The following is a 13,527-nucleotide window of genomic DNA, read 5'->3' on the forward strand; positions in this document are numbered from 1 at the left end:
AAATCTGAAAAAATGCCTTTTATTATACTCACCTAGTGTTAAGCCCGGTCCTATGGGCTTCTCTGGTCTCGGTCCAGCACCTCCTCTCTTCCTCCCATCACCGCCCTCCTTATTTCTTTGTGTGGATGATGCGTCCTACATAATCGACACAGAGTCCTCCATTGCGCTCCAGCACACGCACACCTCTCTCTGCACTGTTGCAGGCAGATCAAAGTATTGTAAGGAGCAGGCTCAGGGAAAGGTCAGAGACCACCCGCCCATGCGCACTACAATACTTTGATCTTCCCTCAGCATAATGGAGGACTCTGTGTGGATGACCTAAGACGCATCATCCACACAAAGCAGGGAAGGAGGACAGCAACTCCACAGGATAGAGGAGGCGCTGAACCAGAGAGCAGCGTCATCCATTCAACCCAAGTGCCCTGCAGGTGAGTATGAGTGAAGCTGTTTATGTTTTACAGATCGGCCTGGGCACTTACCATACATATATACAGCATTCTAGAATGCTGTATATAAGGGGCTTACTGGTGGTGGCTGCAGCTTATTGAGACAAATCTGGTGATAGGTTCCCTTTAAAAATGCCAGCTTAAGATGCAGAAAATAGACTATCACATACCCACAGAATCCGAAAAATGAAAATTGTGACAAAAATGCATTTCTTTTTGACAAATTTCTGTTTTGTTTTTTTTTGGGTTTTTTTTCACTACTGAAATAAAAGGAAAACTACATGTTTTGTATCTATGATAATGTACAGACCTGAAGAATCATAATGCAGGTTCGGTTTACCAAATAATCAACATGGAAAATAAAAATCGTAAAATTGCACTTTTCTTTGCAATTTCACTGCACTTGGATTTTTTTTTTGCCGCTTTCCAGTACACTATATGGTAAAACTAATTGTTTCATTCAAAAGTACAGCTCGTCCTGCAAAAAACAAGCCCTCATATGGGTTTATTGAGATAAAATTTAAGTTATGGCTCTTGAAAAAAAGGGATGAAAAAAAACGGAACATCGCCGGGTGGTAAAGGGGGTAAAGTCTGTATTTCTGGAACAATTTCTCCTGATGTGGAATAACTGACCCTTTGGGCCAAAGAAATTGGATGTGATTACAAGTCGGGATCCAGACAGAACCCCCGAACAAACCAAATTATGTCTGGAAGTGAGGAGGGTTGGGGGAGCTGTGGAAAGAGGTGAGAAGCAGAGGCAATAAAGCACATGTGCCTTTTTTTCTTCTGGATCGTTGCAGCCAGTGCAGAGCACAGCAGTTACAATTAGGTTGGCAATGGCTGCTGTGCTCTGCATAGACTGTTGATGATGCTGCATGTTTAACCCCTTCACGACCGGCCGATTTTTCTCTTTCCGTTTTTTTTTCGCCAGTCTTTTTCTGAGAGACGTAACTTTTTTATTTTTCAGTCAATATGGTCATGTGAGGGCTCATTTTTTGCGGAACGAGCTGTACTTTTAAATGAAACCATCAGTTTTACCATATAGTGTACTGGAAAACAGCAAAAAAATTCCAAATGCAGAAAAATTGCAAAAAAAGTGCAATAGCACTATGGTTTTTGAGATATTTTATTCACTGTGTTCACTATATGGTAAAACGGATGTGTGGGTGTGATGCCTCAGGTCAGTGCGAGTTCGTAGACACCAAACATGTATAGGTTTACTTTTATATAAGGGGTTAAAAAAAAATCGGAAGTTTGTCCGAAAAAAGTGGCGCTCGTATTACGCTATATTCCGTGACCCGTAGCGTTCTGATTTTTTGGGATCTATGGCTCAGTGATGGCTTATTTTTTGCGTCTCGAGCTGACATTTTTAACGGTACCATTTTTGCGCAGATGCTACGTTTTGATCACCTCATTGCATTTTGCGCAAAAGTTGTGGCGACAAAAAAACGTCGTTTGGGCATTTGGAATTTTTTTGCCGCTACGCCGTATACTTATCAGATTAATTGATTTTATATTTTGATCGGGCGTTTCTGAACGCGGCGATACCAAATGTGTATATTTTTTTAACCCTTTAATTTTCAATGGGGCGAATGGGGGGGGTGATTTGAACTTTTAGGTTTTTTTGTTTTTTTTTTAAATTATTTAAAACTTTTTTTTTAACTTTTATTTTTAACTTTTTTTTTTTTATTTTCTTTGTCGCTCCATTGGGAGACCCAGACAATTGGGTGTATAGCTATTGCCTCTGGAGGCCACACAAAGTATTACACTTAAAAGTGTAAGGCCCCTCCCCTTCTGGCTATACACCCCCAGTAGGATCACTGGCTCACCAGTTTTGTGCTTTGTGCGAAGGAGGCAACACATCCACGCATAGCTCCACTTTTTAGTCAGCAGCAGCTGCTGACTATGTCGGATGGAAGAAAAGAGGACACATATAGTGTCCCCAGCATGCTCCCTTCTCACCCCACTGTATGTCGGAGGTGTTTGTAAGGTTGAGGTACCCATTGCGGGTACGGCGGCAGGAGCCCACATGCTGATTCCTTCCCCATCCCTTTTTACAGGGCTCTGGGTGAAGTGGGATTTACCGGTCTCCAGGCACTGAGACCGTGCTCCATCTACAGCCCCTGGAGAAGATGCTGGATGGAGCGGAGTACATCAGGGACATGGCCCTGCTTCCTCAAGGTACTCTGTGTCCCCGTGCATTTGGCGCTCACACCGCAGCATGCTGGGTGTTGTAGTGCGCCGGGGGACATCAGCGCTGCGGCGCCTGTGCCATGGCCTCATTCAGCTTTGCTGAAGCAGGCTCACTTATGGGAATTGGTCGCGCCGGCCGCTGGGACTGCGGCGCGGCTGGCACTTGTAGTGCGCCGGGGACTTCAGCGCGGCCTGCGCTTTTACGGCGGCCGCGCTGATAACTAGAGTCCCCGGCTTTTGCGGCCTGCTTCCGTTCGTTCCCGCCCCCAGACCTGCCAGTCAGGAGAGGGGCGGGACGCTGGCCACTTCCAGGAATCGGTCGCGCCGGCCGCTGGCAGCGGCGCGGCTGGCACTTGTGGTGCGCCGGGGACTTCAGCGCGGCCCGCGCTTTTACGGCGGCCGCGCTGATAACTAGAGTCCCCGGCTTTTGCGGCCTGCTTCCGTTCGTTCCCGCCCCCAGACCTGCCAGTCAGGAGAGGGGCGGGACGCTGGCCACTTCTATGAATCAGTCGCGCCGGCCGCTGGAACTGCGGCGCGGCTGGCACTTGTGGTGCGCCGGGGACTTCAGCGCGGCCCGCGCTTTTACGGCGGCCGCGCTGTTAACTCGAGTCCCCGGCTTCTGGGCCTAGTCTCCCTTCGTTACCGCCCACAGCCCTGACAGTCAGGGTAGGGGCGTGACGCTGCATAGAGCAGAGCTGAGAGCTGGAGTATGTTTTGCATACTCCACCCCTCTCACTGTGTGCACTGTGAATCCGGATTCCCGCACTTTCTCAGGCACGCCCACGGCTTCCTTCTCTACAAGGACACCGGCAGCCATTAGTGTCAGTTTCTGTACGATACAGAGACAAGTGTGGAAGACCCTGGCATTCTGATAGTCACACAATCGCTGTAACAGGCGTTAAGCAGCACCTGTGGTGCTAACCCCACTAGTGCAGAAGTGCACTTATAGATATGCTTGTACTATATACATTGCACTGTTTGGTCGCACGTTGTATATACCCTCCTGGATTATGCGGAGGAGTTATCAGCATATTCTCTGTGTAAAACAAAGGTGCAGAACCACATGTTTTTCTATACAGCTGGTACAGCATGTACGGCTATACGGCCGGCAGGTACATAGACTCCCATTGTATACACTAATGGCCAGGGGATGAGGACGGTGTCTGCAGTATTTACTGACAGTTTTTCTGAGACTATGGCTATGATACTAGAAGCCTAGCAGTCCGGACATGTCTCTCACAATATGGGCACTGTTGAATCATTGATCCATGGCCCCCCTCAGTGTGAATAACTAACAGCTCCGGGAATGTCACACGCATCCCAGAGTCACGGCTCTGCACGGACGTCAGTCCCAGACAGCCTAAGTGGGCTCGCTATGAGCGGCCTCGGTTTCATCAGGGTCCTAACAGAAGGACTCGCTGTGTAATGAGGCGGAAGTAGCGGCTCAGGATTCTGATCCTGAGACCGCTCTCAATCTGGATACACCTGATTGTGACGCCATAGTAAATAATCTTATAGCGTCCATCTATAGAATGTGGGTTATTTCTCACAGCTCCTCCAGTGGAGGAGTCAGCTTCACGTATTTTTCTGGACCACTCTGCCTTCAGAGAGGCAGTCCAGGAACACCACGCTTATCCAGATATGCGCTTCTCCAAACGGATTAGGATACACGTTATCCCTGTCCCCTGACTTGGTCAAGGACTGGACCCAATGTCCCGAGCGGCATCCTCCAATCTCCAGGCTTGTAGCTAGATCCATAGTTGCAGTGGGAGATGGAACTGCAAACTCAAAGATGCCACTGACAGACAGATGGATCTCTGGTCGAAAGCCATCTATGAGGCTGTCGGCGCACCGTTGGCTCCGGCATTCTCTCCCTTGGGGCACTCCAAGCTATTTCAGCTTGTCTTACACAGATTGACACGGTTACACGTACATCTGTGCCGCAGGTGGCATCCTTAACCTCTCAAATGTCTGCATCTGTTTCTTACGCGATTCAGGTTGTCCTGGACTCTGCGAACCGTGCGGCGGTAGCCTCCGCTACTCCGTGTTTTTAAGCAGAGCCTGGTCTGCTCGTTAAGTGAATGGAAGGCAGATTCTGCTTCCAAAAAAGGTTGCCTAACCAGTTGCCTTTTTCTGCTGACCGACTGTTTGGTGAGCGTTGGATGTAACCATCAAACAGTCCAGGGGTAAGGATTCATCCTTTCCTCAGCCCGGACACAACAAACCCCAACAGAGCAAGAGGCAGTCGGGGTTTTCGGCCTTTTCGAGGCTCGGGCAGGTCCCATTTTTCCTCGTCCAATGTGGACTCAAAAGGATCAGAGGAGCTAAGATTCTTAGCGGGCTCAGTCTCGCCCAAAAAAGCGACAGTCTGAAAACCCGCTTCCAAGGCGGCTTCCTCATGACTTGCGGCCTCGGTCGGTAGCAGGCTCTCCCGCCTTGGCGATATTTAGCTGCCATAGGTCAATGACCATTGAGTGTGAGACATTCTGTCTCACGGGTACAGGATAGAGCTCACTTCTCGTCCTCCAACTCGATTCTTCAGAATTTCTCCACCTCCCGGCCGGGCCGCTGCTCTTCTGCAAACAGGGTGCACTCTATAGGCAGAAAGAGTGATGACCCCCGTTCCTCTTCAGGAACAAGGTCACGGTTTTTACCCCAAATTCTTTGCGGTACCTATAACAACGGGCCGTTCCGTCCCGTTCTGGATCTAAAAATGCTCAGCAAGCTCGTGGACACCAGGCGGTTCCGGATGGAATCCCGCCGCCATGTCATCGCCTCAAGGTCCCAAGGATATTTCCTAGCATCATTAGGCATCAAGGATGCTTATCCACACGTGCCGATTGATCCAGAGCACTAGCGTTTCTACGCTTCGTTATAGGAGACGAACACCCTCTGTTCGTAGCTCTACCTTCCGGCTAGCGACAGTCCAACTGGTCTTCGCCAAGGTCAGGGCAGCAGTAGTCACAGTCCTGCACTCTCAGGGTCACTCTGTGGTCCCGTATTTAGACGATCTACTTGTCAAGGCACTCTCTTAGGAAACATGCCAACACTGCCCGAACGTTGCGCTGGAGACTCTCTAGAGTTTTGGGTGGATCATCAACTTTTTAAAGTCAGATCCGACCCCGACCCTATCGATAACATATCTAGGCATAGAGTTTCTTACTCTCTCAGCGATAGTGAAGCTGCCGCTAGACAAACAGCATTCACTACGGGCTGCAAGCTCTTCTTTAAGAACCAGTCGCACACATTGAGACGCCTCATGCACTTCCTACGTAAGATGGTAGCAATGGAGGCAGTTCCTTTCGCGCAGTTTTACTGCGTCCACTACAATGGGACATTCTCCGCCAATGGGACGAGGAGTCGACGTCCCTCAACAGAGTCGTCGTTCTTTCTCAGGCGGCCAAGGAATCTCTACGGTGGTGGCTTCTTCTCACCTCTTGGTCAAAAAGAAGGTCCTTCCTATCCCCGTCCTGGGCGATAGTTACGACAGACGCGAGTCTATCAGGGTGGGGAGCAGTTTTTCTCCACTACAGCGCTCAGGGTACGTGGACTCAGCAAGAGTCCACTCTTCAGATCAATGTTCTTGAACACAGAGCAGTGTATCTTGCCCTACAATCCTTCCAACAGCGGCTGGAAAGCAAGCATATCCGACTTCAGTCGGACAGCTCCACAGCGGTGGCATACATCAACCACCAGGAAGAACGCGCAACCGGCAAGCCTTCCAGGAAGTCCGGCAGGTTCTGATGTGGGTGGAAGACACGGCATCCACCATATCCACAATTCACATCCCAAGTGTGGAAACTAGGAAGCTGACTTCCTAAGTCGCTGAGGTGTGGCCGAAAGAGTATGGTCTCCTCACCCGGACGGGTTTCAGGAGATCTGGCGCCGCTGACAGAGGCCGGACGTCGATCTAATGGCGTCACGGCACAACAACAATGTGCCAGCTTCATGGCACGGTTTCACAATCATCGAGCTCTGGCGGCAAACGCCTTAGTTCAGCATTGGTCGCAGTTCCAGCTACCTTAGGTGCCACCTCTGGCATTGTTGCCCAGAGTACTGCGCTAGATCAAGACCGACTGCGGCCGCGCCATCCTCGTCGCTACAAATTGGCCGAGGATGTTGTGGTACTCGGTTCTGTGGTGCCTCACGGTAGGCTAACCGGGGGCACTACCAGACCAATCAGACTGGCTGTCTCAAGGGCCATTCTTCCATTTGAATTCTACGGCCCTCAACCGGATGGTGTGGCATTGAGTCCTGGAACCTAGTGTCGTCAGGATTACCTCAGGACGTGGTTGCCACCATGAGACAGGCTAGCATACCAACGTCCGCCAAGATTGACCACAGGACGTGGAAGATGTTCTTATCTCGGTGCTCGGCGCAGGGTGTTTCTCCCTGGCCGGTTGCATCGTCTATGTTTCCTTCCTTCCTGCAATCTAGGTAGGAAAATGGGTTGTCGCTCAGTTCCCTTTAGGGACAAGTCTCAGCGCTATCTGTATTTTTTCAGAAACGACGACTTCCTCAGGTACGCACGTTCCTACGGGGAGTTTGTCTTCTCAGCACTCCGTACAAGCGGCCGTTAGAGCCCTGAGATCTGAACAAGGTTCTAATTGCTCTCCAGATGCCGCCTTTCGAGCCTTTGAAGGATGTCTCCCTTCCCGTTTTTCACGGGAAGTGGCCTTCTAGTAACGGTCTCGTCTCTTAGGAGAGTTTCCGAGCTAGCAACGCTCTCATACAAACTCCCTTCCTGGTCCTTCACCAGGACAGGGTAGTTCTGCGTCCGGTTCCGGAATTTCTCCCTAAGGTGGTATCCCATTTTCATATCAATCAGGATATCACCTCACCTTCTTTGTGTCCTCGTCCAGTCCATCAATTTCAGAAAGATTTGCAATCTGTTGGTTCTGGTGAGAGCACTCAGGTTCTACTTCCCGCATGGCGCTCCTGCGCCACCCGGATGCACTCTTTGTCCTTGTCGCTGGTCGGCGTAAACAGTCGCAAGCTTCCAGATCCACCCTTGCTCGGGGGCTCGAGGAACCAATTCTTGAAACCTACAGTTCTACTGGGCTTCTGGTTCTCTCAAGGCCGAAGGCCCATTCTACCAGAGCCGTGGGTGCATCCTGGGCATTACGGCACCAGGCTACGGCTCAGCAGGTGTGTCAGGCACCCACCTGGTCGAGTCTACTTACTTTTACCAAGCATTATCAGATGCATACCTACGCTTCGGCAGACGCCAGCCTAGGTAGATAAGTCATTCAGGCGGCGGTTGGCCACCTGTAGGAGAGGGCCGTTTGACGGCCCTATCATGAGGTATTCTTTTACCCACCCAGGGATTGCTTTTGGACATCCCAATTGTCTGGGTCTCCCAATGGAGCGACAAAGAAGAAGGGAATTTTGTTTACTTACCGTAAATTCCTTTTCTTCTAGCTCCAATTGGGAGACCCAGCACCCGCCCTGTTTTCTCGGGGTTTTTCTGTTTTTTCGGGTACACATGTTGTTCATGTGGTATGGTTCAGTTCTCCGATGTTTCCTCGGATTGAATTGGTCTTTAAACCAGTTATTGGCTTTCCTCCTTCTTGCTTTGGCACTAAAACTGGTGAGCCAGTGATCCTACTGGGGGTGTATAGCCAGAAGGGGAGGGGCCTTACACTTTTAAGTGTAATACTTTGTGTGGCCTCCAGAGGCAATAGCTATACACCCAATTGTCTGGGTCTCCCAATTGGAGCTAGAAGAAAAGGAATTTACGGTAAGTAAACAAAATTCCCTTCTTACTAGTCCCCCTAGGGGGCTATTTCGATCAGCAGTCCGATCGCTCTGCACTATCTGCTGATCACAGCTACACAGCTGTAAACAGCAGATACGCTCACTGTCTTTTTCACTGTGTAGCGGGCACAGCGAAAGTGAAAGCAAGTTATGTGTAGTACAGGAGTCATCACATGACCCTGTGCTACCATGACAACTATCGGATGTCACGTGATCGCGTCACGTGACTTCCGGTATCGGGCGGTAAGTAAAAGTTTACCGCGATCGCGCTTATAATGGCGCTGTCACATATTGACAGCGCCATATAAGGGGTTAAACGGCACGAGCAGATAACGATTCTGCTCGTGCCTAGCAGGCACACATCTCAGATGTGAAAATCAGCTGAGATGTGTGCCGATCGCAGCACGCTGCTGCCAGCAGACCGCGGGCAGTAACGTTATGACCGCTAGGACGTAATTTTACTGCCCGCGGTCGTTAAGGGGTTAACGGGGAGGAAACTGCACGTTTGGCCTCTAGGACAGTAAGTTAGATGAATGGCAATAGCAGCCAGCAATACTAACACTAGGTGGCGCAATGCTAAATGTCATTGCTAAAACAAAATGTTTAATAAAAAAACTAATGATTTTCAAGATGTCTGCAGTATTAACGGTATTTTATATCTTGTACAACCCTTTTAATTGCTTAAATTCATGTATTGCTTATAAAGGCTATTAATTATTTTTTTCTTTCATCCTAGGAGATCAGGTAGCAAAGTATACTGAGCTTTCATATACAGCTCCACTTCGAGATGTGGCCTTTCACCCTCATGAACACATGGTAGCATTTTGTGCCTTTGGATCAAGCCAGCCAATTATTGTGTATATTTATGATTACAAAGGTGAGAATGATTGCTGGCGCAGTATTCTTCTAACACAGCCTTCTGACTTCTATCAAATTGACAAACTGGGACCTAAGTGACAGTACTAAGACAACCACTTCTCATTCCATGTACTTTCCCCCAATTAAAATAAAAAAGCCTATACTGTCCTCTAATGTCGGCACTGCTACAGCGGTGTCTGGGCTCACGTTTCCGGGGCTCAAGTGCGGTTGTGGCATCACGCGCCCAATCACCACCCGCTTCTCTTTTCCCCTCCTTTGGACAAATGATTAATCAACAGGAAGTGAGTGGCGGCGGCAGCTCTCCCTTCCTGTTGATTAGCTCATTTGAATGTGAGTCTCGTCACTGCTGGAATGATGTCGACACAGGAGGGGAGTATACGTTTTTTTATTTTAGTTGGAGGAAAACTTGGATTGAGAAAGGGTTATCGGTTATCCTAGTAGTGGACAACACGAACATACAGACTTGTATTGGCCTTATCTGTGCTGCTGGAAAAAAAAAACCACATGTTTCCATATGTGTTGTATGGACACCTGATCCGTGTAAAAACACGGTCATCTGAGCAGCCTCATGGGTTATCATGGGTACATGTGGTATCCGTGAAAAAAAAAAATATTATTCAACCTTTACTGGAAATACGGATTTGTCAACAAGGCCTTAGGGCAGTGATGGACAACCTTTTGAGCTCAGTGTGTCAAAATTTGTAAAAAAAAAAAAAAACAACAAAAAAATCCAAAAAAATGAGCATTTATAGCTTTAATAACAAAAATGCCGGGGAGAGGGGGAGAGGAGATGATGACTGATTCCTTTCCTCCTCCCCCTTCAGCAGTCCTGATAATGCTGGGGGGGGGAGGGGAGATAATGATTATCTCCTCTCCCCCACCCCCCAACAGCAGTTATTATCTCCTATTCCTTCCTCCCCAGCTCCCCCAAAAAACGTTTTTATAATGTATCCTGAGCGCTGCGGAACCAGATTCAGACAACAGCAGCGCTCTATAAATGTGCTGATGTGTAGACTTACTGCAACAGCCACACTGTAATGGCGCCCGCCTTCAATGGCAGCTCTCTTCATGCACCGCTCCAGAGGGTTAGAGAGAGGCGTGTTACGTACTTCATGGTACTTAAGCACGTCTCACTCGGGACCCTGATTAAAGATACAGAACACAAATTTCCAGTGGCCACATCCCGATCTATAAGACAAGCCGCGGCCGCCGGTGATTTAGCTAAACCTGCATGTGTGCCCCCCCCAGCACTGGTTCTTCATTTTGGAACAATTTAGCCGCACATGCAGTTCTAGTTAAATCACCGGTGGCTGCAGCTTGCCTTATAGATCGGAAAGTGGCTGCCGGCCCCCTGCCGCGTGTGTCAGGAAAAATGGCTCTGCATGTCACGTCTGACATGCGTGTCATAGGTTAGACATCCCTGCCTTCGGGTATGAACACAACCAAAGAAGCCTATGCGAAACACATCGGGGTTGTGCTTGTTTCAGGCTCACTATGGGAGCAATGGGTAAGCAGTGCTACCATCACTCTATACTTTTTCTGTACTGTTCTTGATGTACACTTTAAGAGGCTCTGCTCTTTAGTATCTCTACTATTTATGTTGTACATATTACAGCTGTGAGTGGTGCACTATGTGATTTTTTTTTTCCCATGCGGTGTCTATACTTGTGATTCTCACCGTGACTGTTACCATTTTATTATATGGTGTAGGTCTTTATCCTATTTAAATAAACTTTATATACATTTTTATGACTCTGGTGGATTTATGACTCTTTTCACTGTAGGATTAATGATTAGGTTGGAGTTTTTACCCCTACATTTTCCGCTCTATTACATCCTGGCCTTCCCACCTATACTTATAGGTGTGGCTGATGATGATCGTTCAGTTGTTGTTGAAAGTACACTTTCAGTATTTGCAGCACAAAATCCTATTGCAAATAGTGTTGGCAGGGAGAATGGACCGTAAAATACACATGTTTTTACATGGGTTTTTTATGCATTTTTTACTCTTCATTTGACTTGGTGCAACTGCTGTAAATACTGAAATAATTGACTGCTTCAAATCTGCAAGAAGAACAAAATGCAGCATCTTAGTTGGAGATGTCTTTAAATGTCACCGGTACTGTCCTTGTTCCTTTACTTATTCTTGTATCACTCCAGACCCAATATGAGTGAGCCCACCACAACGTGAAGGACCCGGGTGATCACTGAAGGATGTTAGGCGTAGATAAGAGCTTTTTCCCTTCACACTATAACTATTACACTTAGCAGTAATCTACTATCATAAAGTACATAATAAAAAATACTGGGTAATAGCTAAATAATCAAGGCTGAAACATGTTGTACAAGGATATTACCTGCAACGGTTGTAAGAACATTTCTTCACTTAGAAAATCAATAGACTGTGAAAATTAAGGCAAACTATTGCGTAAGACTGTGTAAGTACATATGATGTATGGGTATGTGTGCAAGAAATGTTTTTAGTGCTTTATTGGTGCTCATGTTTGTGTGCCTTTATTTTATTTTTTTCTTCTATTTAGTTGCAAAGCTTGAAGCCGAATCAGTGCATGCATCTGGTGATGCAAGTGGGCAAAGTAATTCAGATATTCTTACATTTCAAGAGTCTGTCGTTGCTGCAAGATCCTCTATGCGAATGATGAAAGTGAAGCAGAAATTGGATTCTGTTTTGGTATGTTCATTCCTTTCCCTCATTTGATTTAATTTTCAGCTCTCTGTACACCTATTTGTATTTATATTAACTGGAACGGAGGACCTGTGAGGTAACACATGTTCACACAATGCATAAGTTTTAAAAAATGTTTTACCTCACAGAATTATTTGCGATCCCATGCTACCCTGTCTATATACTATTTTGCTTCCTACCCTACCCAGCAGATGAAATTGATCCCTGTAGGATCAGAAACAGACATTACATAGTACAGTTGAACCTTGGTTTACGAGAACAATCCGGTCTGGGAGTGTGCTTGTAAACTAAGCTACTCGTCTAGCAAAGCAAGATTTACCATTGGAAATAATGCAAGCTCAGACAATTCGTTCCACAACTTGTTCAATGTCCAATCCTGGTCCCTTATTGTGCCATTCCACCCATGCACAAACACATACAAACACACATATTATTCTCACCTTACCTTCTGTTCCATTGCCGGCCTCATGGTTCTTGTAGTTCGCCGGTACAGGATGTGTATCCGGTAACCATCGCGACTGATGCCAGAGCGCTGACGTCAAAGGCAGGGGCCGCTTGTCTCTGATTGGCCAGCGCGCAGCCTTTGAGTAGCGGCTGACAGTGGAAATTCCTCCATCGTTGCGATGGGTACCCTATACACATCCTGTAGCGGTGAACTACAAGAACTTTGAGGCCGGCGATGGAACGGAATGTGTGTGCGTGCGTGCTTGTGCAAACTGCAAGAGCGGTTCAGAGCAAGGTTAAAATACGGAACCGGAAGTGTGTGCGGTGAGTATTTTGCTCGTACGGCAAAGCTTGATCGTAAACAGAGTTACAAATTTACAGCAAGCTTTGCTCGTATAGTGAAATGCTCGCAAACCGGGTTACTCGTAAACTGAGGTTCCACTGTACATTGCAGAAACACATTTATAGGATTACACTGGGCAATTCCTTTTTTAAGTTTTGCTTCCTTGAAAATTTGAGCTGATTTATGATAAACCCATTTGAGCTAAGCAGAAATTTAATTTCTGATAGTCTGAATCACGTGGAAATGTTGAGAAACAGGAGATAGTTTTACTGATTTATGAAGTATTTATATATTACCTGCAGCATTAGGTCAATAAAGCAAAAGTGTTTTGCTGTTGATTTTCATTTGTACTCAACATCTGGTTCATCTTGTATTAGTCTCCAGCAATAGTCAGCTAGCACTGATGGATTCCAGTAGCCTTATCCTCTTTACCCGAGGTGATTTTCCGTTTTTTTGTTTTTTGCACCCTTTCATCCGAGAGCTATAACTTTTTTTTATTTTTCCGTCAATATTGTCATATGAAGGCTTATTTTTACTGTGGGACGAGTTGTAGTTTTGAATGAAACTCTTAGTTTTACCATATAATTGTACTGGAAAACAGGGAAAGAATTCCAAGTGCGGTGAAATTGCAAAAAAAGTGCAATTGCACTGGACTCAGTGATGGCTTATTTTCTGCGTCTTGAGCTGACGCTTTTATGTGCAGATGCCACATTTTGATCGCCTATTATTGCATTTTAAAACAATTTTGAAGCAACCAAAAA

At 47.1% G+C, this 13,527-nt stretch overlaps 1 protein-coding gene across 2 annotated transcripts in view; it reads left to right on the plus strand.

Moving 5' to 3' along the window:
• Positions 1 to 13,527, plus strand: part of AHI1 (Abelson helper integration site 1) — a 351,645-nt gene that overhangs the window by 112,970 nt on the left and 225,148 nt on the right. For both annotated transcript variants that reach the window (XM_075339856.1, XM_075339857.1), the window contains exons 17-18: positions 9,133 to 9,273; positions 11,816 to 11,964. In XM_075339856.1, the coding sequence (XP_075195971.1) occupies positions 9,133 to 9,273; positions 11,816 to 11,964 (290 nt within the window). The remainder of the gene's footprint in view (positions 1 to 9,132; positions 9,274 to 11,815; positions 11,965 to 13,527) is intronic.

This window comes from Anomaloglossus baeobatrachus, chromosome 3 (genome assembly GCF_048569485.1).
Source record: "Anomaloglossus baeobatrachus isolate aAnoBae1 chromosome 3, aAnoBae1.hap1, whole genome shotgun sequence".
Classification (NCBI taxonomy): domain Eukaryota; kingdom Metazoa; phylum Chordata; class Amphibia; order Anura; family Aromobatidae; genus Anomaloglossus; species Anomaloglossus baeobatrachus.